Source organism: Nycticebus coucang, chromosome 23 (assembly GCF_027406575.1).
Source record: "Nycticebus coucang isolate mNycCou1 chromosome 23, mNycCou1.pri, whole genome shotgun sequence".
NCBI classification, from domain to species: Eukaryota; Metazoa; Chordata; class Mammalia; order Primates; family Lorisidae; genus Nycticebus; species Nycticebus coucang.
Genome location: NC_069802.1, coordinates 15,602,235 through 15,628,074, shown reverse-complemented (window position 1 = coordinate 15,628,074; position 25,840 = coordinate 15,602,235). Strand labels below are relative to the sequence as shown.

The 25,840-nt window shown below is 45.5% G+C and overlaps 1 protein-coding gene across 1 annotated transcript in view; it reads right to left on the bottom strand.

Moving 5' to 3' along the window:
• Window positions 1-25,636, bottom strand: part of RELL1 (RELT like 1) — a 69,359-nt gene extending 43,723 nt beyond the window's left edge. Inside the window, exon 1 of the mRNA XM_053577637.1 lies at window positions 25,427-25,636. Within this exon, the coding sequence (XP_053433612.1) occupies window positions 25,427-25,526 (100 nt within the window). The 5' untranslated portion in view covers window positions 25,527-25,636. The remainder of the gene's footprint in view (window positions 1-25,426) is intronic.
• Window positions 25,637-25,840: the final 204 nt, after the last annotated feature.

The following is a 25,840-nucleotide window of genomic DNA, read 5'->3' as shown; positions in this document are numbered from 1 at the left end:
CACCGAGGCTGGCAGGTTCAAACCCGGCCCGGGCCAGCTAAACAACAAGGACAACTGCAACAAAAAATAGCCGGGCATTGTGGTAGGCACCTGTAGTGCCAGCTACTCCAGAGGCTGAGGCAAGAGAATCACTGGAGCCCAAGAGTTTGAGGTTGCTGTGAGCTGTGACACCACTGCACTCTACTGAGGGTGACATAGTGTAACTCTGTCTCAAGAAAAAAAAAAGATAAGGTAGAGATGCTTCTATAAGCCAAGGAAGGTCAAAGATTTCCAGGAGAGAGCCAAGGGACAGATTCTCTGCCGCAGCACTCAGAAGGATCCAACCCCGCTGACAACTCGATCTTGAACTTCTCGCCCCCAGCACCAAGACATACAAAGTCATTCAGCTCGTGGTACACACGGTTAGGCAGCCCGAGTAAACTAACATGTTTAGCATGAGAAGACAATGCCGTAAATTGAGTTTTGAACACGGAGAGATAGAGGGATGGAAATACCCTTTGAGCAGCTGGATCTGCTCCATGAGGAAGCTGAGGAAGAGAAGATGGGGCTCCACTGTGGCACCCAGAGGAGGGACTTTTCAGAAGAGATGAGTGGGCGGCAGGGTCAGGTGCCATAAGAGAGAGCAACTCCAATAGGAAGGAAATGTAAATGGCGCTGCCACACAGCATGGAGGTTCCTCAAAAAATTAAAAATAGGACTATCATCTGATCCAGAAATCCCACTTCTCGGAGAACTGAAATCAGGATCTTGAAGAGCTATCCGCACCCCCATGTTCACTGGGGCATAATTCACAACAGCCAAGATACAGAAACAACGTGAATGTCCATCAACAGATAAAGGCAGAAAGAAACCGTGGTATTTCTACAAATGGGATAGGATTCATCTTTATAAAAGAAGGAGATCCTGCCAGATGTGACAACAAGGATGAACTTTGAGGATATTATGCTAAATGAAATGAGCCAGTCACAGAAGGACAAATACGACATGTTTCCATTTATATAAGACATGCAACCTAGTCTAACTCACAGAAACAGGGAGTGGAATGGTGGTCACCAAGGGCTGGGGGAGGAGGAAACAGATGGTAGTTGTTCAGTAGTTTATAAAGTTTCAAGTACACAAGATGAATGAATTCTATGTTTTGTTTATTTATTTACTTTTTGAGACAGAGTCTCACTATGTCACCCTCAATAGAGTGCAGTGGCGTCACAGCTCACAGCAACCTCAAACTCTTGGGCTCAAGCGATTCTCTTGCCTCAGCCTCCTGAGTAGCTGGGACTAGAGGCACCCGCCCCAATGCCCGGCTATCTTTGTTGTTGTTGTTGTCATTGTTGTTTAACAGACCCGGGCTGGGTCTGAACCCGCCAACCTCAGTGTATGTGGCCAGCGCCATAACCACTGTGCTATGGGCGCCGAGCCAGTGAATGAATTCTAGATACCTGACAATACTGAAAAAATTTGAGGTGAGTGGATTGCTTGAGCTCAGGAGTTCAAGACCAGCCTGAGCAAGAGTGAGACCCTATCTCTACTAAAAATGAAAAACTGAGGGAAGAGGACCTCTTGAGCCCAGAAGTTTGAGGTTGCTGTGAGCAATGAAACCATGGCACTCTACCGAGGGCAACAAAGTGAGACTCTGCCTCAAAATAAATAAATAAATACATTTGTCAAGAGAGTCAACTTCACCTTGAGTGTTCTTACTACAATAAACCCAAAAGAAAGAAAAGAACAATCGGCTAGGGTTTGGATACGGCTTATTCCCTCCAAAACGCATATTTAAATGTGGTCTCCAGGAGTGGTGACTCACATCTATAATCCTAGCCCTCTGGGAGGCGGAGGAGGGTGCATAGCTTGAGCTCACAGGTTCGAGACCAGCCTGAGTAAAAAGCAAGACCCCACCTCTAATAAAAATAGAAAAACTGAGGCCAGAGGATCTCTTGAGCCCAAGAGTTGGAGGTTGCTGTGAGCTATGACGCCATGGCACTTTACCAAGGGTGACAGCTTGAGACTGTCTCAAAAAAAAAAGTGGTCTCCAGTGTAACAGTGTTGATAGGTGGTAGGTAGAACCTTTAGGAGGTGCTTGGGCCTGGGGTGCTCCATGCTTATGAAGGAATTAATGCTGTTCTCATGGGATTGCATTAGTTCTCCTGGGAGGGGATTAGTCATCGCGAGAACACACTGTTATAACAGCAAGGACAGCTTCCTCGGCTTTCCTCCACTTCCCCTCCCACCACGTGACCTCTTCCATCTTTCCATCGTGTTATGAAGCAGCCAGAGGCCCTGACCAGATACAGCCCAGACTTCCCAGCCTCCAGATGGTGAGCTCGATAAACCTCCATTATTCATAAATTGTCCAGTCTCAGGTATTCTGCTATAGCAACAGAAAACAGACTAGGACACAGCCTACAAAGAATCTTTAGAAGGAGATTTGAGAAGACCTCACACAAATCAGGCCACACAGAAATTCCTAAGAACACATGGGAGACCTTCAGTTTCTAACTTAAGAAGCAGCTTGCAATGTTTTCCCTTTTGTGGGATTTTATTCCCTGGTTCCCTACAGGTCCTTCAAGCGAACATTCTTTAGAAACTCTAAAAATAATATAAAGTAGGTAAGTTGAAAAAGAATAAAATAAAATAGGGGCCGGGCACAGTGGCTCACACCTGTAATCCTAGCACTTTGAGAGGCCGAGGTGGGAGGGGCACTTGAGCCCAGGAGCTCAAGGCCAGTCTGAGCAATTGCAAGACTGTGTCTCTACAAAGAATTTTAAAAATAGCCAGGCATGGTGGCACTTGCCAGTAGTCCCAGCCACTTGGGAGGCTGAAATGGGAGGATCGCTTAAACCTGGAGTTCGAGGCCAGCCTGGGCAACAGCCAAGAAGCAATGACATCTGTCAAGAACTGTGGGCCCGAGCAGAAGAGGGAGCTGTTTGAGGAGACTGACTGAAGGAATGGGGGACGCCACTGATGGAGGGTACAATGGCTCTCAGGACACAGCTGAGATGTGCACCCCAAATCTCCATCTGTTCCAACCCATTCAAGGAGTGCCACACAGGCTGGAAAACCCAGCAGAGGAAGGGACTAGCAATCAGGGTCAGAATGGAAAGTAGTCACAGCCAGAGTAAGGAGGGGGACAAAAAAGAGTGAGAGGGTTCCAGAAGTGAGGACCCTACCTCACTAGTTTATTACACCACTATTACCACTAACAACCTCCACAATTATATTGGAGTGCTTACAAGCCAGCACTAAGCTAATCATTGAATCTTCACAATAAACTTAAAAAAAAAGGGTTCCCCATGTCACAGATGGGCAAAAAGAACAGAAAGGGCCACTTTCCCAGGGTCACACGGTTACTCAGTGGCAGTACCTGGATTTAAGCCAAGCAGTGTGGGTCCTGCCGGCTCAAATAGGGACAGCTCCCTCTTAACCCTCGGCTGTCCACGCGTACATTAATAAAACGCGGCTTATCTAAGAGCACTTTTCAACCACCAACGCCTGCTGAAGGTATACTTCCTTTTTCTTTCAACAGTATTTCATATTTTAGCTACTTTTCTGTTAAAAATGCTGAAAAACATTGGCCTCCTCGCTCATATTTGACAACTTGGTTTAGAGGCTCCCCCAACTTTAAAAACCTTGGGTTCCAATTAGCACAGCAAGAAGTAGGAGATGTTTTGAAAATGCCCCTATCAGGCTCCAAGGCAGTTTACGAGATGAGCTACAAAAGTCCACTGTTTGTCCTCCATCTTCCTCCCAACTCCCAAATCCCAGTTCACCTCATACGGGTCACACCCTGGACACCACCCTCCGCCCACAGCCTCGCTTCCTCTCCAAACACAAGCCCATCACCTCACCTTCAGCATCTTCTGAGGGCAGCAAGAACCCCAAACACACACTGCTCAGCTCTGATGAGCGTAATTCCCTTCCACATTGCAAATAAAAAAAAAAAATCCAACAAAGGCCGGCATTTATGCAAATGCTTTGGGGTTTTTCCTGGGCTCAGCCGGGTTTGGTTAATTCACTGTAATCTGAGGAGCCACCGTGTACATTACTTTGCCAAGAGCCTGTTGAGAAGATTACAAAGGGAGATGGTGAGATAAGAAGAGATTGAGGACTTCAGGGAACTGAGGAGGAGGCATGAGGAATGGCTGGAAGTCAACCTAAAAAGTCAATAGCAATGTTCTAGCATGTTTCCAAGTAATATTTGCATTCCAACCGACCCCATGGTCAGAGGAGCTGAGAGAGAAGGGCCCAGAAACAGCCTTCCTCACACCAGTGGGCAGAGGAATGCTAACATAATGGGAAGACGATGGTACAATATAACCAGAGACTCCACACAAGGCAGCCCTTGTAACCTCTCCCAAGCAGCTTTGTGCCAACCAAGGCCAAGAGCACTTAGAAGGTTCTGATAGCAATTCTTTCCCTGTTATCAGGAAAGGGTGTGCATTCCCAGAAGCTAGAATTTCCTAGCAGAGTGGCCCAAACAAACCCTTGATGGGAAAGGGAGCTGGCTGATGAGTAGATGACCCACACAAGCTTGGTTGGGAAGTAGCTTTGCAAACACACCCGGATCCCCTATTTTCTAAGCCAACATTCACATCATAATGTCAAAGAATGGTCTATTTTCAGTCTAGATTACTAAGATGGCTAAACATTTATTTCTCTAAAGGTTTTGGTTCCTCATCCACCTTCACCACCAGCCACCTCTATGATACTGAACACATCACTTTTTCTTGCTGGGTCTTGGTTGGTTCACCTGAGAAATTACAAGCAGGAACCCAGGTCTTCATGGATCTCAACTCCCAGTCTCCTCTGCCCCCATCCATAACTCACTCTGGATTGATGCTACCGGAGATAAAAACGCAAGCCTACCCTCCATGTCCACAGGCCAAATCCAGAAAGCTCTGAAAATAAAATTTTGAATAACTCCTTTCACAATCAAATCCAATCTGATAAACTCATTTGTTAGCAAAACCTGTATTGACCTGATGTGAGGCTGTTTATTAAAATAGTCTCCATTCTGCTTAGTTTGTTGCACAAACATTAATAATATATCTGACTAGTTTGGGAAGGGGAGTCACGTAATTGAGAATTTAGACCATTGGCCCCAAGGGTTTCTGATCACTACAATACTGTGAGGTAAGTTCTGCCCTTTTGGAGAAGAGGAAACAGGTTCAGAGAAGGTACAGCACTTACCCAAGGTCACACCATTAAAAACTGGAAGAGCCTGTACACAACTCCAGACAGACCCTGTTTCAGGACCAGCCTCCACCTGCCTCACAGGCCTATTTCAGGAGAGTAGGATGAAGGATGTACTAGCTAGTGCAAAACAACCTCCCTTATTAAATTAATGGTTTAAACACAGTTGAAACCAATTGCCTACACTAATAATAGGAGAAAAAACAAAGCAAATTCTACAAAATAAAATCATTCCCAGATTATTTCTATTTGGCTAGAGACACAACTAGAGGTCCAGTCACTGACACACAGCATTTGCCCAAACTTAAAATGTATGAGGAGAAAAAAATAAATAAATAAAATAAGATAAGATAAAATGTATGGGGAGAACGAGTGAGCTTATATGGGAGTTGGGAAACAACGTAAGGCAGTACACAAGCAAGAGCTAAACCTCACAGTGAATTTGAGGCAGCCCCAGCTCCCAGTCAACTCCAGACACAGCTGCAGCCCTGCCCCACGGTGTAGCTGAGACCGGGCAGGGTGGGGGGCACCTGGACAGCACCCACCTGCTGGAGTTTATCCGCCCATGGAACAAAATCTCACTTCACCCCAACTCAATGTAATACCTCAATTACCTTTATTTTCTCAAAATTCCGTCCTAATGTGATGGATACATGAGTATTGAAGTCTGGGCAGCAAAGACCACTTTGAGAACAGAGGGAAGCCCAGACAGCTTCCCCAGTAAAACTCGCAGAAGTCAGCAGGGCTATGAACCCCTGATTTACAGATGCATTTGCCTAAGGACACCTTCAACAACTATCATTATTAATGATAAATAATTATTATTTTTAATGGGAAATGCATTTTCAATACAATTCTCAAAAGGAACACTTAGAGCACAACCTATCCTTCAGCTGGGATTTCCTCCTAGAAGTACCAGGGTCTTTGAGAAAGGAAGTAGTGAGGGTGATCTAGGAAGAAAAAGGAATTCATACAAGGCCTCAAAAGAAAAAGTGAATTTTGCTGGACAAAAGGGAACAGATATTTTTGCCAGGCAGGAGGTTGGAGGATTCCGATCACTCCTGAACTCTAGCTTGCAATCAGAACAAAGAACTGAAACTATAGTGAGGTGACGCCAGTACACAAAAACAAAGAAACTTAAAAAAAGAAAAGAAAGAAATACTTACCATCCCCAGTCTCAATTTAAACTAAGGGGGAAAAAATTAACTGCAGCGTCAAAGTCCCTAGGACTCTCCATACCACCTGGGATTTCCCATTTGAAGTTATTTCCTAGTACCACAGAACTCCCCGACCAAACACACTTCCCCACGGGGCACCAAAAGATTAAATACAGAAGACAGCCACAGCCCCCCATCACCCCACTTTCATGCCCCCAACCCCACCCAAAACTATTCCAAGGGAAGGGGTGTGACTCCAGAATTCCGGTGTCTTGAGAAGTCAAGGACCTCAACTTCTGGACTCTTCCAGAACCTTCCAGAATACCTAAACAATGGTTTAAAGTCAAGAGATAAATCTCATCTGACCTGGCCTTACCCTAGACTGGAATAAGGTCAGCTCCATAGTTACTAGCTTTGGTACACAGGTCAGGAAGCCTCCAACCACGCCTCCAAGGCAGAGACAGGCAGAGAAAGCTGAGCACGCACCCTCCCGCCCCACTGCAGGCAGCACCCACTGACCCTCCCCCCACCAGGTCTCCTGCCTTTTTCCTTTTGATATTTGCAGTGTTATCAGTTTGGGGATTTTTTTTTTTTTTTTGGACAGAGTTTCACTTTGTCGCCCTGGGTAGAGTGCCCTGGTGTCATAGCTCACAGAAACCTCAAACTCTTGCGCTCCAGCTACTCTCTTGCCTCAGCCTCCCCAGTGGCTGGGAATACAGGCACCGCCACAAGGCCCAGCTGTTTTTTAGAGATGGGGGTCTCACTCTTGCTCAGGCTGGTCTCCAACCTATGAGCTTAGGCAATCCACTCGTCTCAGCCTCCCAGAGTGCTGGGATTACAGGCATGAGCCACTGTGCCCAGCCAGGAGGATATTTATGTATGTATGTATGTATGTAGACAGAGTCTCACTTTGTGGCCCTTGGTAGAGTGCTGTGCCGTCATAGCTCACAGCAACCTCAAACTCAGGGGCTCAAGTGATCCTCTTGCCTCAGCCTTAAGAGTAGCTGGGACTATCGGCCCCTGCCACAACACCTAGCTGTTAGAGACCAGCTATTTTTAGAGACCGTGTTTTGCTCTTGCTCAGGCTTGTGTTGAACTCCTGACCTCAGGCAATCCACCTGTCTAGGCCTCCCAGAGTACTGGGATTACAGCCACTCCCGCCTAGTTTGTGAATTTTTCAAAGTCTGATAGCACAGTCTGCCTACTGGCAACTGGAGACTTTGACTTACAGACCCTTTTATACCTTTTAAATGTAAATTATGTCCATTCAAGAAAGACAAGGAATTATTTAAAAAAAAAAATTTGTTTGACTTGGTTATGGCATCAGCCACATACACCAAGGCTGGCAGAATCAAGCCTGGCCTGGGCCAACTAGACAACAATGATAATTGCAACAAAAAATAGCCGGGCGTGGTGGTGGGCGCCTGTAGTCCCAGCTACTTGGGAGGCTGAGGCAAAATAGCTTAAGCCCAAGAGTCTGGGGTTGTTGTAAGCTGTGACACTATCGCACTCTACCAAGGGCAACATAGTGAAACTCTGTCTCAAAAAAAAAAAAAAAAATCGTTTGTTTGAAGCGACTCTAAAGCAACAGGACATCAGAAATCTAATACTGGCTTCAGAATCTTTCTGAAAGGTGGTGCGTTGTAAAGAATGAGTTGTGACTTTAAAATAATTGTAAGAGCAGCGTTTCCAGAGTGTTTGTGGTGTCAGGCACTTTTCTAGACACCTCATGTACAATCTCATTTCGTTTCCACAGCATATTTAAGGAAGGCCCTATCACCCCTATTTGCAGATGAGGAAATGAGGCACACAGGGGTTCAATAACAAGCCTCAGTGTGTTGGCAGACAGGATACCACCCAGGCAACTGAGCCTCAGGGCCCACACTCTCAGCCTCATTGCTTAACAGGGTTAAGAGTAGAGGTGGCCTTCGGTTTTATCAGGTGACACACACATGTCTTTGAGAAAACAGGTGGGTTAAACTATCACCAACTGACCAGGGAGGGACCTGGGCTACATTCACCTACCCTAGTGCCCTTGAATGAATTAAAAAACCCACCTTTTCCAATGACCTATTGTACACAATTAACACTGGAATCTCGATATATCTTCTCCTAGTGCAAAAATCATCTTCATAAAAACTATTAAAGTCAGCTACAGCAAGATGTAATGTGTACTAACTTCGTTTTTTTTTAAAAATTACGGTAGCATAAAATTTCCCCATATTAATTACAACGGCAAAAAACAAATGATCTCTGTAAACTTGCAAGGGTGTATGCTGGAAGAAGAGTTGTCTTGGGCCACACATTAAAAACACTAATGACAGCTGATGAGCAAAAACAAAGATCGTGCATAATTTTGCAATATCCAACACCACTGACAAGCAAAACAGTCCTCACATCATTAGCATGCAGCCCATGGGCCACAAGTTGGACACCCCTGCAGGCATAATTCTATTTTAGCCCTTTGATAACTATTATGAAGGTAAGAGTAAGAGGAAGGCCTTTATCTACTGAAAAGCATCTCATTCACAGACATAAATGTCCACATTATTAATAACTCACAGTCTATTATGCTCAGAAATTATTTAACAATTGCCACAAACAAATCTGTACCCCAATGGTACTTATATGGCATCTAAATATCTCAGGAAATAAAAGAAAGAAGGAAGGGGGGGGCGAGAAGAAATTTTTCAATCAAGCACATTAGCCAGCGACACTTTACACAAGTTGTAAAAGTCCCACCCAAATGACAAAACACTTTTCAATGCACTTTCACATTGTGAACAAATCAGTGGCTTAAGTGGCAGAGAAATGAACCTGGCAAAAGAAACACAACTCAGACCCGATGACTTCTTCCCTGACCATTTCACAACAGAACAACACTCAAGACACACCATAGTCACTGTTAAAAAAAAAAAAAAAATGGGGCCAGCCCGGTGGTTCATACCTGTAATCCTAGCACTCTGGAAGGCCAAGGTGGGTGGACTGCCTGAGCTCACAGTTTCGAGACCAGCCTGAACTAGAGCGAGACCTCATCTCTAAAAATAGCCCAGAGTTGTGACGGGTGCCTGTAGTCCCAGCTATTTGGGAGTCTGAAGCAAGAGAATCGCTTAAGGCCAAGAGTTTGAGGTTGCTGTGAGCTATGACACCATTGCACTCTACTGGGGGCTACAAAGTGAAACTCTGTCTCAAAAAAAAAAAAAAAGAAAGAAAGAAAAGAAAAAACAAACAGGACCAACAACAGCAGAAAATCTCTGATTAAGTCAAGCACCTGTTTCCCCAAGTGGAGGAAGTGAAGGTGGCTCTGTCCTCTAACCCCTGTCACAGTTGCTGAGCACAGTGGAGGCACCTTGATCACACACTACAAGGACCCTGTGAAAGCAGACCCTCTCCTTCCAGAAGGGAACCCGGTGACGCATCCAGCGAGCATCCAGGTTCACTGTAACTCGATAAGCTGTTTCATTAAGATCCTCCTGAGAAGGACAGAACGTCCAGTGTACTCACACCCCACTTGCCAAATACCAAGCATTTTACGAACATAATAAGCAGATTCTTCTCAGAGCTGGACAGATACACCCCACAGCTTCACACACTTGTCAGGTAAGTCCTTTCTGAAAGATACAAGCAAACAGCAAGCTCCTGTGCTGAGCAAAACCAACAGGAGCCTCCAGTTTGTGAGGACTTCAAAAGAAGGCTACAAATAGCGCATTCCTCCACCCAGCTTTGGCAACTGGTGCTCAGCTGGCTGTTCACCAGGCCCCATCTCCTTCCAAACAGCCAGATCCATAAGGGGACGCTAAGGTGGAGCTGATGTGACCTCTCCAGAGGCCACTTTGCACAGAGCTGTGATTCCCGACAGATCTGTTCATGTACATTCCTTGTAAGAGGCCAAGCAAAGACCAGTCTAGGAGGAAGACTAAGTAGAAAATGCCGGGATAAAACAATCAAATAGGAGGAAGAGGACAGGCCCAAATGCTTGTTTCTGGCAGAAACAGCAAGAGCTGGGACGAGGACATGCTGCTTTAGGAGCCAGGGCCTCCCCTGGAGCTTACAGAGAGGGAGCTAGTGCAGAAGATCAGTCCTTAGGGAGCTGATCCTGGTTTCTGGGTATGACCTGCCCCTGCCGGGTTTGGAGTCCAGCCACGTCATTTCCACCTTGCAAAATACACAAACTAACCACGTGGGAAAACAGCGAATGGAGCTGAGCCAGCTGCAGTGAAGGAGGACCGAGAGGAAGGCCCAGCCCAGCCAGAACGGGGAGAGAGAATGGTGCTGACTGATGCCCCGTGCAGTGCTGGGCGTTCGTAATTCCCACATCCAGGGCCTGTAGGACGCTCGAGTACTTTACCAACTGCTAGCAGCAACTAATCTTTACATGTCCAGTGTTTTTACTTGCACCATCTTTTTTCTTTCTTTTTTTTTTTTTTGTAGAGACAGAGTCTCACTGTACCGCCCTCGGGTAGAGTGCTGTGGCGTCACACGGCTCACAGCAACCTCTAACTCTTGGGCTTACGCGATTCTCTTGCCTCAGCCTCCCGAGTAGCTGGGACTACAGGCGCCCGCCACAACGCCTGGCTATTTTTTGGTTTCAGTTTGGCCGGGGCTGGGTTTGAACCCACCACCCTCGGCATATGGGGCTGGCGCCCTACTCACTGAGCCACAGGCGCCGCCCACCATCTTTTTTCTTTAATCTCCAAAACTCTGAGATAGGTGTTATTATTAAACTCAGCTTACAAATGCAGATGATACAGAACAAAGTATCGAATCAACATCTCACATCTGGGGAACAGCTGAGCTGAGACGCAGATAGGGAGGTCTGTCCTGTCGCAGGCAGGAACTCTGAACCAACTGCGGCTCCCTAGGGAGCACAAAAGCAGAAACGGAACAACTCTTTCATGGCTGCACTGTGTTCCATTTGTTTCCTTGCTGCGAGAGGCGAGTCAGTTAGCTTCTCTGTAAAGCTATAGAACAGCTTTATGTTATAAAATGAAGGTAACAGAATTGTTCCTGAGCATTACATGAGATGAACTCAGGTTTACCCAAATGTCCAGTACAAAGCAAGCACTCAAGAAATGCTGGCCATTATTGCTGGGATTATTATTTCAGAGGTAATAGTGTAAAACAGCTGCTACCCTCACCAAGCGTACAGCTTGGCTGGCAATACAAAAGGAAACATCCAGAAAAGGACAGTGAAGGGTTAAGAGCCAGGCTACAGCAGGAGATGCTAAATGTGGGGTGCAGAGTCCATCAGCCCAGGAGGGGAGGGAGGGAGCGGCAAGCAGGCAGCCCCACGCTGCATGGACATCCACGGTCCAGCCGGGTGCCAGGTCCCTGCACACAAGCCTGGAGTTTCTCTTCCTTCCAAGAACAGGAAGCAGATAACGACTAAACAGAGAACCATGGAAGTCCTACACGGAGGGTTTTCCAATTAGTCACAGGTGAAGTGGGGCAGTGTTCCGGCTGCACAGGCACGTCCCCTGGCTTCCAAGAAATGGGAGCTGGGAGAGGAAAGTGAGTAAATGCAGAGCCCCAAGGCTCTGTCCCATTTGATCCTCTGGTGCCACAATATCCCCACTTCTGCTGTTAGAGAAAGAGCAAAGTAGAAGGAAACTAAAAGTCGCTCGGGAAAAGGCAGATAAAAGAAAAATTAAACAGAAATAATTAGGAAAATCCTAGACATGGAGGAAATGATTTTTTCCCAAAGAATTTGATTTTAAGGAGAAATAAACGTGAAGCTGACTCGCATGAAACCTAAATAAGATCTCTGAAAACCAACAGCGACCAGAGAGACAGAGAAAAAATGATACTGATAACAGTTACAGGATGATGCATTCTCAGTACAGTTACTGCTGCAAGCGCTCCACAGATATTAATTCCCTGAACCCTTACAATAACCCCATGAAGTCGGCACCATTATTTTCAAATCCATTTAGAGATGTGAAAGCTACAGAACAGAGAGGTCAAGTAACTCACCAGGCCACACAGCAAGCAAGTATCAAAGGTGAGATTTTCCAGGCAGCCTGGCTCCAGAACACCATGTTCTAGGCCCTATTGCCTCTGAAGTGTGAGGGGAGCAGTTCCGACATTCAATAAAATTCCAGGGGATGGGATTTGCCATCCCTCCTCTCCATATTCCAGATACTATCATTGCTCAAGTAGTTGAGTCAGAGTCTTGAGTGGAAAATCTACAGATAAGAATTACTCATCCAATTATAAATAATAAACCCAGAAAAGAGAATGGTTTTTCCTAGCAAGTGAAGTATTAGGACAGGAAGATGCATTTAAAACTTACATTATCCCTAAGTCAACTTATCAATTTCTTTGGTATCAAGTGCTAATTAAAAAAAAAAAAATCCTGCTACCTTTTATAAGAAGCAAAATTAAAATTCCATATTGATCTAACACTGCTGAAAACTGCTGATTACTTCTCAGAAATCCTAAACTTCCCTTTGTATCTTAAAACAATATAAACACTTGAACAGAGAGATCAGCTTTTACAGGAGGGTGCAGCGGCGGGGTGGGGGAGTGGGGGGAGGTACTACCTTCTTTACAGCAGTTATCTCTGAACAGCAAGATTATAAATTAATTTTACTTTCTTTTTTTTTTTTTTTTTTCAGTTTCTGGCCGGGGCTGGGTTTGAACCCGCCACCTTTGGCATATGGGGCCAGCGCCCTACTCCTTTGAGCCACAGGAGGGTGCAGAGTCCATCAGCCCAGGAGGGGAGGGCGCTCCCCTTTCTCCACAGATGCCGCCCTAAATTAATTTTACTTTCTTTTTACTGTTTTTGCCTTGGTATTTTCTTTTCTTTCTTTCTTTCTTTCTTTTTTTTTTTTTTTTTTGAGACAGAGTCTCAGTCTGTCACCCTGGGTAGAAGAGTTACTCTAACTTGAAACACATAATTTACCTTAAAACACATAATTAGCTGGCTTTTTCCATTAATGAGCACTTCTTGGCTTTGACACCATCAAGAGACTAGACACACTGCAGTAACTTCATGAGTCTCATTCCTCAACATTCCTTAAACTTTGAAAAACTCTACTGACGTATCCATGTCTTGAGTTAAATCTATTACATTATGCAGATAATAGCTGTCATATTTTTTTAAAGACTGTATTACTCGTTTGATGCCCCCTCCCCTGCTGGTAACAGCATCTGGGGTGATTCCGTCACACAGCGACGATGCCTGAGGCCTCTTCTGGTCCCCTGTCCTGCACTCCAGCAGACCCTCAGCTCCTACTGCCTACACAATCAAGTGCAGTTTCAGGAGCTCCTCAACAAGTCTTAATTTCTCCACTGCAGCCTCATTGCCAAGGGACCTCTGTCCACACCTTGTCTGCCCTAATGGTCGGTTTACATTCTGACCACCACACCTTTGCACAGGCTGTTCCTTTTACTCAGCACACTGTTCCCTATACTCCCTTTAAGATCCACTTACAAAGCCAAGTTTTAGGCTATGAAGTCTTTTCCATTCCTTTTATCAAAAGTCCTTTGATCCCACACAGCACTTTATCTGCAGTTCTCTGAATACAGCAAACACACTCTCTGTTACACTATAAGGACTTGTATTCATAGCTTATCTCCCCCCCGTCTCAATCACAAGTCTGTGGAGGACAGAATCCATCTATGTTGTATGTTTCACATACCTACCACACAGCATCTCAAATAAGGAAAGCCTTAAGTTGAAATAAATTGTACAATGTAAGGAATATGGCAATTTTTACCTGCAAAGAATGTGAATTGGCAGTCACATCCGAGAAATGAGTTTTACCTTCAAAACCTGTCATATAGTTTTATTTTTTTATTTTGGGGGGGGAAGCTCTTTATTTTGAAAATGATTATAGGTTCACAGGAAGCTGCAAGTGTAGTAGAGAGCAGTCTCATAGACCCTTCATCCAGCTTCCCCCAATGTCACTGTTTTAGGTAACTGTATTCCACTAACATCACCAGGAAATGGACATAGGTGCAAGTTTTAAACAAGGTCCTAATGCCTCCCTTTTGCTAGTGATGTTTAGTAGAGGGGGAAGAGGATGGAAAGAATTGAGGAAGCAGTAAGCACCCAGGCCATACAAGCACACAGCACCAACGTGCAAAGAAAATGCAGGGACGCCTGCCCATTAGCCATCTGCCACTTCACCAAAGCCAGGAAATTCTGGGCTGCTGGTTTTTATAATGTGGATAATTCACATGATTGTGTCGGGTACTTCCGGCTGTGAAGAACTGTTGGAACATTTGAAAAGTAGTATTCCCAAGTCACACCATGAGACAGAAAACCCAATGCATTCTTCAAACTTCTACCCCTTCGAGGAATCTGAGATCAGCTGTGTTTGTGTATAAGGGGGAGAAGGCTTGGCCTGTTACTGGTATCAGAAGGAATTTTTTGTTGGTTTGTTCTTAACCCTATCTATCTTGTGATACGTTACACACAGGCTCTTCAGAAACCTTCAACCACTCAGCTAAACTTGTCTGGCCAATTAAGAAATGTAATAGCATCTCGGTCTAATTTGTGCCTTTTCAGGAAACTGAAATCAATTTTTCTTTAATATCTTCCTAGTGGCAAAATTTTATAAAGATCATTTCTTTTGAGACAGAGTCTCCTATGTCACCCTTGGTAGAGGGCCCTGACATCACAGCTCACAGCAACCTCAAACTCTTGGGCTTAAGCGATTCTCTTGCCTTACCCCCCAAGTAGCTGGGACTACAGGCACCGGCCACAATGCCTGGCTATTTTTTTGTTGTTGTAGTTGTCATTGTCATTTAGCTGGCCCGTGGGCTGGGTTCAAGCCCGCCAGCCCCCGTGTATAAGGCCGGTGCCCTAACCAGTGAGCACGGGCACCGGACCATAAAGATCATTTCTAAACCTAAAGACATGTAAATTGAATTACCCACTCCACATATTTACCCCAAAAGCAAGTGGATTATTTCTGAAGAATTCCTAAGATTATTGCCCATTATTCACTAAAAGCAAAACCTACATTCAATTTATAAGATGACTTTGTTTTCTCTTCAAGTTGATGGACCTACAGTGAAAAAGTTCAAAAACAAATTAAATACAAAACTTTCTATCAGTGGCACCTGCACAGAACACGTGTTTAATTTCACATAATGCACACAGCATTTGAGAAAAATGAATAGTTTGGGGCCTGGTGTCCCCTCCTCTGTGACTTAAGCAAGAAGTTTCCCTTCTCTTGATCTTAGTTATTCCTTATAAGTCTCAGCTTATAAAACAAAATACACAACTTGTTCCTTGGAGTGGTTATGTTACTGGAATTTCTCTTCAGAAGGTCCTTCATCTCGAGGATTCAAAGAAGGAACCCACGGGCCACAGACCACTGGCAGGACAGGATTTTATTAGAAAGAAATACAGAAGGAGTAAAAAAGCACCAGAGCTTTTGGCAGAGAGAAAGACCTAAGTAGGGAGACTCCACGTAGGTCCTCTGTCTAGGGGTATAAGGTCTTCAGAATTATATTTGGCCAGGACTCAGAGTTAATGAGTGTTGCTGATGAATGAATGAATTCTCCAGATCGGGGCAAACGGTCAGGGCGTTCCCTTCAGGAAACTGCCCAGGCCTAGGGAACTGCTGCCCCCTTGTCAAGCCTTGAATGGGGGAATCCTGTATCAGTTGCAAGAATTAAATTTGATCAAGCAGTCAAACACTGAGCGTGTCTCGGGCTTAGCTTCCTCCAGGAGCTCTAGTGAGACAAACAAACACAGTGGAACAAACAAACACGAGGGAACAAACATGAGGGAATAAACAAACACGAGGGAACAGCCTGGTGTCACTGAGGGTCAAACAGCACGGGCCAGATGCAGGATTATCCACTCACGGTCGGATGTGTACATTCACAGGCAATTCAGCCAGGGAGAAACATAGGAAAGGTTTCCTGGAAGTGCTTTCCTTGATCTCACAGCTTGAAGGACGCAAAGAGGACAGGACAGGGACAGGCCCAAGAAGAAAGGAGGGGCTTCCAAGGAAAGAGAGACACAGCTCATCCACTTCTTCCCCTTCTCTCTCTCCCACTCCCCGGCTTACATCTAGTGCTAAGCCAGCATCACATGGCTTAGAAAGCCAATTCTCCAGTCCCATCCCAGACTCCCTGACTCAGCCACTACGGGCTGGGCCCAGCGATCTATGTTTCAACCAGCCCTCTAGGTGGGCTCCTACACACTCAAGTTTGGGAACTGCTGCTGTGGCTTTGCTCACTCTTACCTCCTCCTTCCTTTCAGTGAACACTAGTACCTTTCGCCTGGATAATTCCAACAAACTTGCAGGTATACAAATTTGCAGGTATCCGGGAAGCTTGCCCAACCTGTCCTGGAGTCTCGTTTCTCCCAGCCATGTTCCAGTCCCAGCCTCCGGATAGGTCCTCTGGTCCTGTGCCACACTTGCCCCATTAAAGTACTAACAATACTTTATCATTTTGCTTGTTTAATGAATTGTCTTCCCTGATAATCTGCTGGCCCCCCTAAAAGCAAGGACTTAGCCTATTTTGTGGATATCACTTTATTCCCAGTGCCTTGCACACAGTAAGGCACTTTGGTAATATTTGCTGAATGCATAAATAAAAAAAACAACCCATGAAAAAAATTAGAGAGTAACTCTTCACTTTATTAAAAAAAAAAAAAACACATTGGGCCAAGAGTCATAATACCTGGATCATAGCTCTGGCTTCCTTCATTTGCTCAAATATTTAAATGTCTACTCTACTCTGGGCCTGGTGAACAAGACACACACACAGTCTGTCACCAGCCTAATGGTGTGGTCCTTTTTTTTTTTTTTTTTTTTTTTTTTGCAGTTCTTGACTGGGGCTGGGTTTGAACCCAGCACCTCCAGCATATGGGGCTGGCGCCTTACTCCTTTGAGCCACCAGGCCACCAGGTCCTTTTTTTTTTTTTTGAGACAGAATCTCAAGCTGTCACCCTCAGTAGAGTGCCATGGCGTCACAGCTCACAGCAACCTCAAACTCTTGGGCTTAAGCGATTCTCTTGGCTCAGCCTCCCAAGTAGCTGGGATTACAGGCCCGGCTGTTGTTTTGTTGTCATTGTTGTCCAGCAGGCCCAGGCCGAGTTTGAACCCACCTACCTTGGTATATGTGGCTGGCGCCCTACCCACTGAGCTATGGCACTGCCCCAGCTGTGCTCCTCTGCTACAGGTCACAGCTGCTCCTGACTCCCTCAGGCCACTGAGCCTTTCTAGGTTGCTTCCCTATCTGCACAGAGAGAGGTTAGTTATCATACAAGATGACCAACCAAAGTCCCTTCTGAATCTAAAGTTCTATGACTAAAAACAACACAATTACTCCCATGAGTCAGTTACCAGAGTTATTCTTCTCAAGTCCTCCTCATCCCCAATCCAAAGGCTAAGAAACCAGGCCCTTGAACATGAGGACTAAAGGCCACTGTAGACCAAGGAACCTGCCCTAAGCAGCTTGGCTGGACCCCATTCAGTAGAGAGACAGCCTGAACACAAAGGGATGTGTTCTAGAATGAGTAAAGAAACCTACCCAAGTCCTGGCTGTGCCAAGTCAGTTTCCTCCTCTGCTAAGTAAGAAGCTTTGAGGAGACAGGCAAGCTCCCTTCCAGCCCTGATCATAAGACTTCCTTCATCAAAACACCAGTGACCAATGAAAAGATGAACAATGACCAGGCTCTGGGTAATCAAAAAGCACATCATAAGGGAGGGCGCCATGGCTCACGCCTGTAATCCCAGCACTCTGGGAGGCCGAGGCAGGCAGATGGCCTGAGCACAGGAGGTCAAGACCAGTCTGTGCAAGAGTGAAACCCTGTCTCTAAAACTAGCCATGTGTTGTGGCAGGTGACTGTAGTCCCAGCTGCTTGGGAGGTTGAGCCATGAGGATCACTTGAGTACAAGAGTTTGAGGTTGCTGTGAGCTATGATGTCACAGCATTATACCCAGGGTGACAAAGTGAGACTATGTCTAAAACAACGTGGCTGGCTCGGCGCCTGTGGCTCAAGCAGCTAAGGTGCCAGCCACATACACCTGAGCTGGCGGGTTCGAATCCAGCCCAGGCCCGCCAAACAACAATGATGGCTACAACCAAGAAACAGCTGGGCGTTGTGGTGGGCGCCTGTAGTCCCAACTACTTGGGAGGTGGAGGCAGGAGACTCTCTTGAGCCCAGGAGTTGGAGGTTGCTGTGAGCTGTGATGCTACAGCACTCTACCCAGGGCAATAGCTTGAGGCTCTGTCTCAAAAGAAAAAAAAAAAACGATGTGCCTGTAATCCCAGCACTCTGTGAGACAGAGGCAGGCAAATCGATTGCCTGAGCTCCTGAGTTCCAGACCAGCCTGAGCTAGACCGAGATCTCGTCTCTAAAAAACAGCAGGGCATTGTGGTGGATGCCTGTAGTCCCAGTTATTCAGGAGGCTGAGGCAAGAGTTTGAGGTTGCTGTGAGCTATGACGCCACGGCACTGTGCCAGGGGGCAATAAAGTGAGACTCTGTCTCAAAAAGAAAGAAAGAAAGAAGGTTGAAATCATCATTTACTGGGTTCTAATAAATTAAAAAATAAACTTCAAAAAAAAAAAAAAGAAGGAAGGAAGGAAGGAAGGGGGAGAGAGAGAGAAAGAAAGAGAGCGAGAAAGAAAGAAAAAAAGCATGTCAAGGTGATCATTCCATCAAATCCAGATAAAAACTGTCACAATTTTGTGATTACACATACAGATTGGCTGGCTAGGAATAAACCAATTGGTGGATTTCCCAGTTCTTTCCAAAGAAAATGACACATTCTACTCACATAAAGGTAACGGCTTCCTTCCTTTCTTTCCTTGCCTAATTTTGGTAGCCAAGGGCTCTACCCTAAAACTCCCCTACCTCCCAAGAAAACTCTCGGCCAAGCCAGCCTCTATTCCTCTTCCACTGGAGCCCAGGGCACTGCCCAAGACTGAAGACTGAACCCCTCTCTACCCTTTATACAACCAACACCAGCATCTGGGGCTTGGGAGTAAGAGGTGATAGGAGACCCCTCAGGTCATCACAGTGAACCAGAAAGGAAAATTGACTGTCGTCTTTTAACTGTGACAGGTTAGTTTCTGGTTAAGGTGAAATAACAACAACAACAACAATAATAATATACTTTGTTAGCAATTATGATGTGCCAAACATTATGTGAAACACTCACTTGTTTTCTCTTATGTGACTGTCACGACGACCCCATGAGGCAGTTCAGCCATATTTTCTCCAAAATATAGATAAGGAAAATGATTTAAATTTTTTTTCCTCTGTACAATAGTAGTTTTATTATTTTATTACTGGTTGGAATGCAGTTTACACAGAAGTGTATAAACAAAACGGGAGGGCGGATAGGGAAGGGCTGGCAGCTGCCACAGGAATGGGAGACCCCAGGCTAGGGAATTCTATTTCAGATCCTGGGACAGTGCCAATGAGCAAAGACAAGAAGTCGGGACCCTTGGGGTATTGCAAATGAAAATGGAAAACCAGGTCCCCTGAGTTCAACAAGTTGGGCCAAAGGATCCTCAAGGTAAGGTGACCGGCCCCTCTACCCCTCCACCCTCCAGAAAGTCCCTTGGGTAGCTTCAGTTTCTCTTACAAAGAGAACTGTGTGAATAATTGGCAGAAGAAAGCAGAGAATTCAGCCCAGCCTCTCCATCTACCCATCAAGTTTCCATTATAATGGGCTCCCATCCACAAAGCCACCTGGAATAAATGAAACATCAGCTTTTTCTAGGTATCTTTATTTTATTAGGTTCCACACTAGAATACCAAACAGTGCTTCTTTTTCTAAAGTTCCATTCATTTAAAGACATATTTTCTCCATAGGGTAGTTTGCTATTTTGAGCAGTTTTACATTTGGCTCCCAACACACAGATGAGTCACAGAGGAAATATAGGACCATAATCTCTTATCTGAAAACCTGGAGGTCAGATTCCTTCGACATTCAGACTTTATGATTCTAGGGAGGTAATGCAATGCATTTAACACACATTATGTAACACTCAAAAATCAAATTCAAGGCTGGGTACAGTAGCTCATGCCTGTAATCCTGACACTCTGGGAGGCCGAGGCAAGAGGATCGCTTTAGCCCAGCAGTTTCAGGTTGCAGTGAGCTATGATGATGCCACTGCACTCTAGCCCAGGTGACAGGAACAGACTCTGTCTCAAAAAAATAAAATCTAGGTGACAGGATCAGACTCTGTCTCAAAAAAATAAAAAAATTTAAAAAATCAAATTCATTACTATTGTTGTAGCAGAACATATGAACCTTTAAACCAAGTAAGAGAAATGTATACTATAGAAACTCATGCTGGCTCAGGTTAAGTTTTACCACCTACAGAGTATGCTAAAAGCCCACAAAAAAACTTTGCAGAGCTTTCCACATTTCACAGTTGTCCATAAAGGATTATAGACATGTGTAAATTATAACAGTGAAGTAAAAATACAGCAAATCCGCACAATGGAACATTACATAGCCATTCTTTGTGTAGGGAAATGGAGAAACTTTAATGTGTAAATAACATAAGGTAAAAAGGCAGGATACAAAATTGTATTCCACTCCAATCCTATCCAAGTTAAAAATGCATAGAAGGGGGCGGCGCCTGTGGCTCAAAGGAGTAGGCCCCATATGCTGGAGGTGGCAGGTTCAAACCCAGCCCCAGACAAAACCGCAAAAAAAAAAAGCATAGAAGGAAATACAGAATGAAATATGCTAATAGGGGGCGTGCCTTACAGCAACAGATCAAGGGTGATTTTCTTACCCTCTCCCTACAAACTTTAAATCTTTTAGGGGAACTTTCCAAAAATACCTACAACACAGTATTTTGAGAGGAAATGAGAAAAGAAAGCTTGGCATTTAACTCCTGAGTCAAGAGTCACTCTGGGCTTTTATAAAATTACAATGAATCTACCATGACAAAGCCATCACCATGTCCAGAATGACAAACCTTCCACTGTATGTGATCTGTATTTATTAGATGGGCTAACTGACATTATACTGTAAACCAAGTCTAAAGGGCACTTTGGGGAAGAAAAACAATTTTTTTCGAAAAAGATACATAGGATAACAGCTCATTTGAACCTCTCCAGCATCCAGAGAGGCAAAGACAGGAGTTGGTATAATGCCCATTTTATAGGAAATGGAAGCAGAAGAATCCCTTCTTAACTTTTGGCTTCAAATCCAGGGCTATAACTTAAAGATTGGTGCTCTTTCCACCGTATCATCCCATTACACTGTTATGTAGAAAATTTTTATTTTTTATCAGTTAAAATATATGAAATTTTATGTTATGTTTAAATATAACAATATTTATGAAATTTATATGTTATGTTTTTTTGTTTGTTTTTTTTTTTTTTTTTTTTTTGTAGAGACAGAGTCTCACTGTACGGCCCTCTGGTAGAGTGCCGTGGTGTCACGCTGCTCACAGCAACCTCTAACTCTTGGGCTTACGCGATTCTCCTGCCTCAGCCTCCCGAGCAGCTGGGACCACAGGCGCCCGCCATAACGCCCGGCTATTTTTTTTTTTTTTTTTTTGTTGCAGTTTGGCGGGGGCTGGGTTTGAACCCGCCACCCTCGGCATATGGGGCCGGCGCCCTACTCACTGAGCCACAGGCACTGCCCCTATATGTTATGTTTTTATTTCAGATGAATAAGAAGGTACAAATGATTAGGTTACAATGTTTGTGTTGTACATAGTAATTTTTTACAAATATCTTAGAATAAAAAGAATTTTCTTCCTCAAAAGAAAAACAAAGTAGTTTAATAATCTGAATATGGTTTCAGAATCAAACAAATCTGACTCAGCATCAAAATTCAATTTAGACATTTGAGTGAATGTTCAATTTAACTTCTTAGAGACTCAATTTCGTCATCTACAAACACAGGAATAAAATTGGCTATATAGCCAACATGGTGTTTTAAGAATAAAATGACGTGAATACTTAGACCTCTGCTTGGCACAAAACCAGTAAAAATAAATCTCAAATTCTTCCAAAAACAGTAAAGTATCTACAATGTACTAACTCTAAATATTAAGTTTAATCCATGGAAGGCACACCAGATTCATCATTTTACCTGTTTTCAGCAGCACAACAAATCTTTACAAAATTAGTGAAGTGCCCTAAATTATTAGGAACCCGTCAAGATAACAGCTTTAACGAATGAAAATTTAATTCATTCTATCAGTTTTAAATCACTTCTTCATGGTACCAATATGTTATTAAACTTCCACATCAGAGCCAAACAATTCTTTAAAAAGTAACAATGAAATTTTTTGTTATCACCCAGGGCTTTGGCCTCTTAACCTTGAACTTCAACTATTCAAACACCCAAATAGTTTGCTTGAGTCATTTCTTTTGGGGAGGGTTGGAGGAGGGAATGACAAGCACATCTCAAATTCTTCATTTCCTCTTAATATTTTTTATTTTATTTTATTTTATTTTTTGCAGTTTCTGGCCGGAGGTGGGTTTGAACCCGCCACCTCTGGCATATGGGGCCGGGGCCCTACTCCTTTGAGCCACAGGCACCGCCCATCGTTTCCTCTTTCAATTAAATCTGAGCATGGAACCCCAAACACCAAAGGGTGCTTTTTTAAAACCTTCCCTACATCGACTGTGTATTATGTGGATGTACAGCTGGGCAGCTACCTGGCCAAAGGGAGAACCCAGAATTTAATAATGCTCATCTTTAGCATCAAAATGAGGAGTCCTGGACAGAAGTCCACAGAGCCCAAGGGGAGCACATTTCTCATATCACAAGCCCCTGGGCCCTTTCCACCCACTCCTTACTGAGGGCTATGCCCACATAAGCTCTAAGGTTGAGTGATCAGAGAATTTAAGCATAAATAAGCCAAGATGTGGAAAATCATCCCTTTGGGTGCTTGTGGTATAGAGTTTCGAATGCTGATACTAAGAGACAGGAGTTTAACGAGAGTCTTCTAAGGAAGGAAGTGAAAGAGATGTTGCCACTGTTACCGCTACCCACGTGAAGCTACCTACCCTTCATTTCTATACTTCACAACTTCTGATAACCACAAGCTTACAGTTTTATGATATCCTAAACTCCCTATCTTAGAATCTCAGCAAGATTGCTGAGGTTGATTCTATTTTCTCTCAGGGGCGCAGTGGGGTGCAATGGGAAGAAAATGCACTTTGGAATCCAGCAGGCTGTGTTATCCCAGATGCAGACACATAAAGACACACGTTCACACAGGTGCAGACACCCCACCCTTTCCAGTGGTTCTGTTTCTGATTGAACGCTGACTGATACAATACTATGTAATGGTGGGCAATTATTTAACCTCTCTAGCCTCAGTTACCTCACTGGAAATAACAACTCCCTGTGGGAATGAGAAAGAAGTTTTAAAATGCATGTGAAGTACCTAACACACAGCCTGGCGCTCAGCAGGCATCTAACATTAATTCCCATCCCTTTCTCCCTTCTTCCCCAAGCTCAGCTACAAACACTAACATGGTCTTTGATCCCAGCAGGATCAAAAGTTGGCTGATCAGGGCATCTTTTCTCCACGCAGGCCTCCCGACAGGCTGGCACATTCGTCTGCTGTACCTCTTTCACGTTAGACATCTCATGCTTCTTTCAGCATTGACTTTCATCAAAAAGACTACTGTGCAGTTAGATGAGAGCTTTCTTCAATCACATTCCAGTCCTGAGACCTGGGTGTTGCTCAGAGATCCCATGACACACAAACCAACTCTAGGGATGGATTTCTCCTGCTCATGGCTGATTACAACCATCATCATGTGCTGAATTTTAACAATTTGACTCCCAGGTTAAGCTCTTTTCCAAATTTAAGAGCAAACGACTCTAGCCCTCTGAGGACTATCTGCAATCGGCAGTCCAACTCGAATCTGATTATGCACCTACAGGTCCCAGAAATGAAATGCAGGATGAAAACCAAAATCTCTTATCCAATAAAACTTGTCACTAACTGACATTTCCCCAAGTGGATGGCTGAGGAAATGTGGGTCTGCTGATAAAGACTCAGGGGACAAATGAGCCATCTCAATCCCTTCCAGACCTGTTCTGGACTTCATGAAAAAGGGAAGGCCACAGGGACAGCCATTTAGAAAGCTGTACAGGATTGGAGTGTTCTCAGGAGGAAGAACAGTGTATGTATTTTTATGGAGGAGATAGTCACAGTTGGAAAGCTTCCAGTTGCTTATTATTTGGACCAGAACAGGAGCTACCCGTGAAGGCAAGCGTGGAAGAGCTTGCTGACGTAAGACTCCAAGCTGTGCTAACCCCAGAAGACCAAGAAGGCATAAGGATTCTTTTTTGTTTTTTTTCTTTTAGCCGCTGTGATGAGGTGGTAATTAATAAGGGGGAACAGGGGTAAGGAATCCTCGGTGTCTGTAATTACAATAACAAGAAGGTGACACAGGGCGTCCTAAACGTTACTCCTCCTCTATAAAATTTTCAATTCAAAATTCCCAATCATAAATTCTTCGTTGGGGACCACACTTTGGCATCTCTGCTGGTGGTGGTGGTGGCTTCCTGCCCTGACCACAGACAGTTCCTTTGTGATGACAGGAGTCAACACAAAGAAGAAAAAAAACCTAAGTTTACAAACTCGCCTTCCCTCTTTCCAAGCCTGATTTATCCAGGATATACGAGTAGAAATCTGGACTCCGTGACCTGCTACAAGCATCCATCAACCACTAAAATAAATGAAAACTTTTTCTTGAAAACGGGGAGGGAGGCGGCGACCGCGCACCTGGTCCTGGAGTCATGATCTTCCGCTCGCGGAGCCTTTGAGGACCGGGCGGTAGGAAAGGGGTCCGCGGGGTTCCGAGGCGCGCGGCCTGGTCCCTGCAACCTGCTCAGCCCGGGGGGTGGGGTGCAAGTCCTCCGAGGAGGCCCGGGGGGAAGGGAAAGCAGGAGCCGGCAGGCGGCACGGGAGGGACAGGAGCCGCCGCCCCGCACTGAGCCCTGCCCGGGCCACCTCAGGACACCCAGACATTAGGAGCCGGGACCCCGCAGCGGCGCCGGGACAGCTCGAGGCGCTGCGGGGCCGCGGTCTCGACTCTCGCTTCCTTCCGCGCTCCAGGGACCCGGCTCCGCACTCGGTGCCCCGGCCCCTACTGGGCACTCACCCGGGGCCACCAGCGGCGAACTCACGGCGCCTCCCACGAAGACAGCAGCCGCGAGGATTGCGGATCCGGAGAGTCTCCGCGGAGCCATCGCCGCGTCCATTCGCCCTCCTGCCCCAGGACGCCTCGCCCCGCGCTCAGGCCGGCGGACCAGCTCCGGGGCCCGCGGGCTGATCGAGTGGCTGTGCTCGGCCCCCGCGCGCGGCGCCGGGAGCCCCGCCGTGGCCCCGCCCCGGCCCCACCCACCTGGGCTCGGTACCGCCTCTCCCGCCGCGCCCTGGACTCCGCCTGCAGCGGCAGTCGGCCCACCCATGCCCCGCCCCCTAGCGCCCCGCCTCCAGCTGACCCCGCCTCTCCCTCCTGTTCCTGCTTCCTTTCCACGTCTGGCAGCAGCCTCAGGCTCCCACGTGAGGCCAT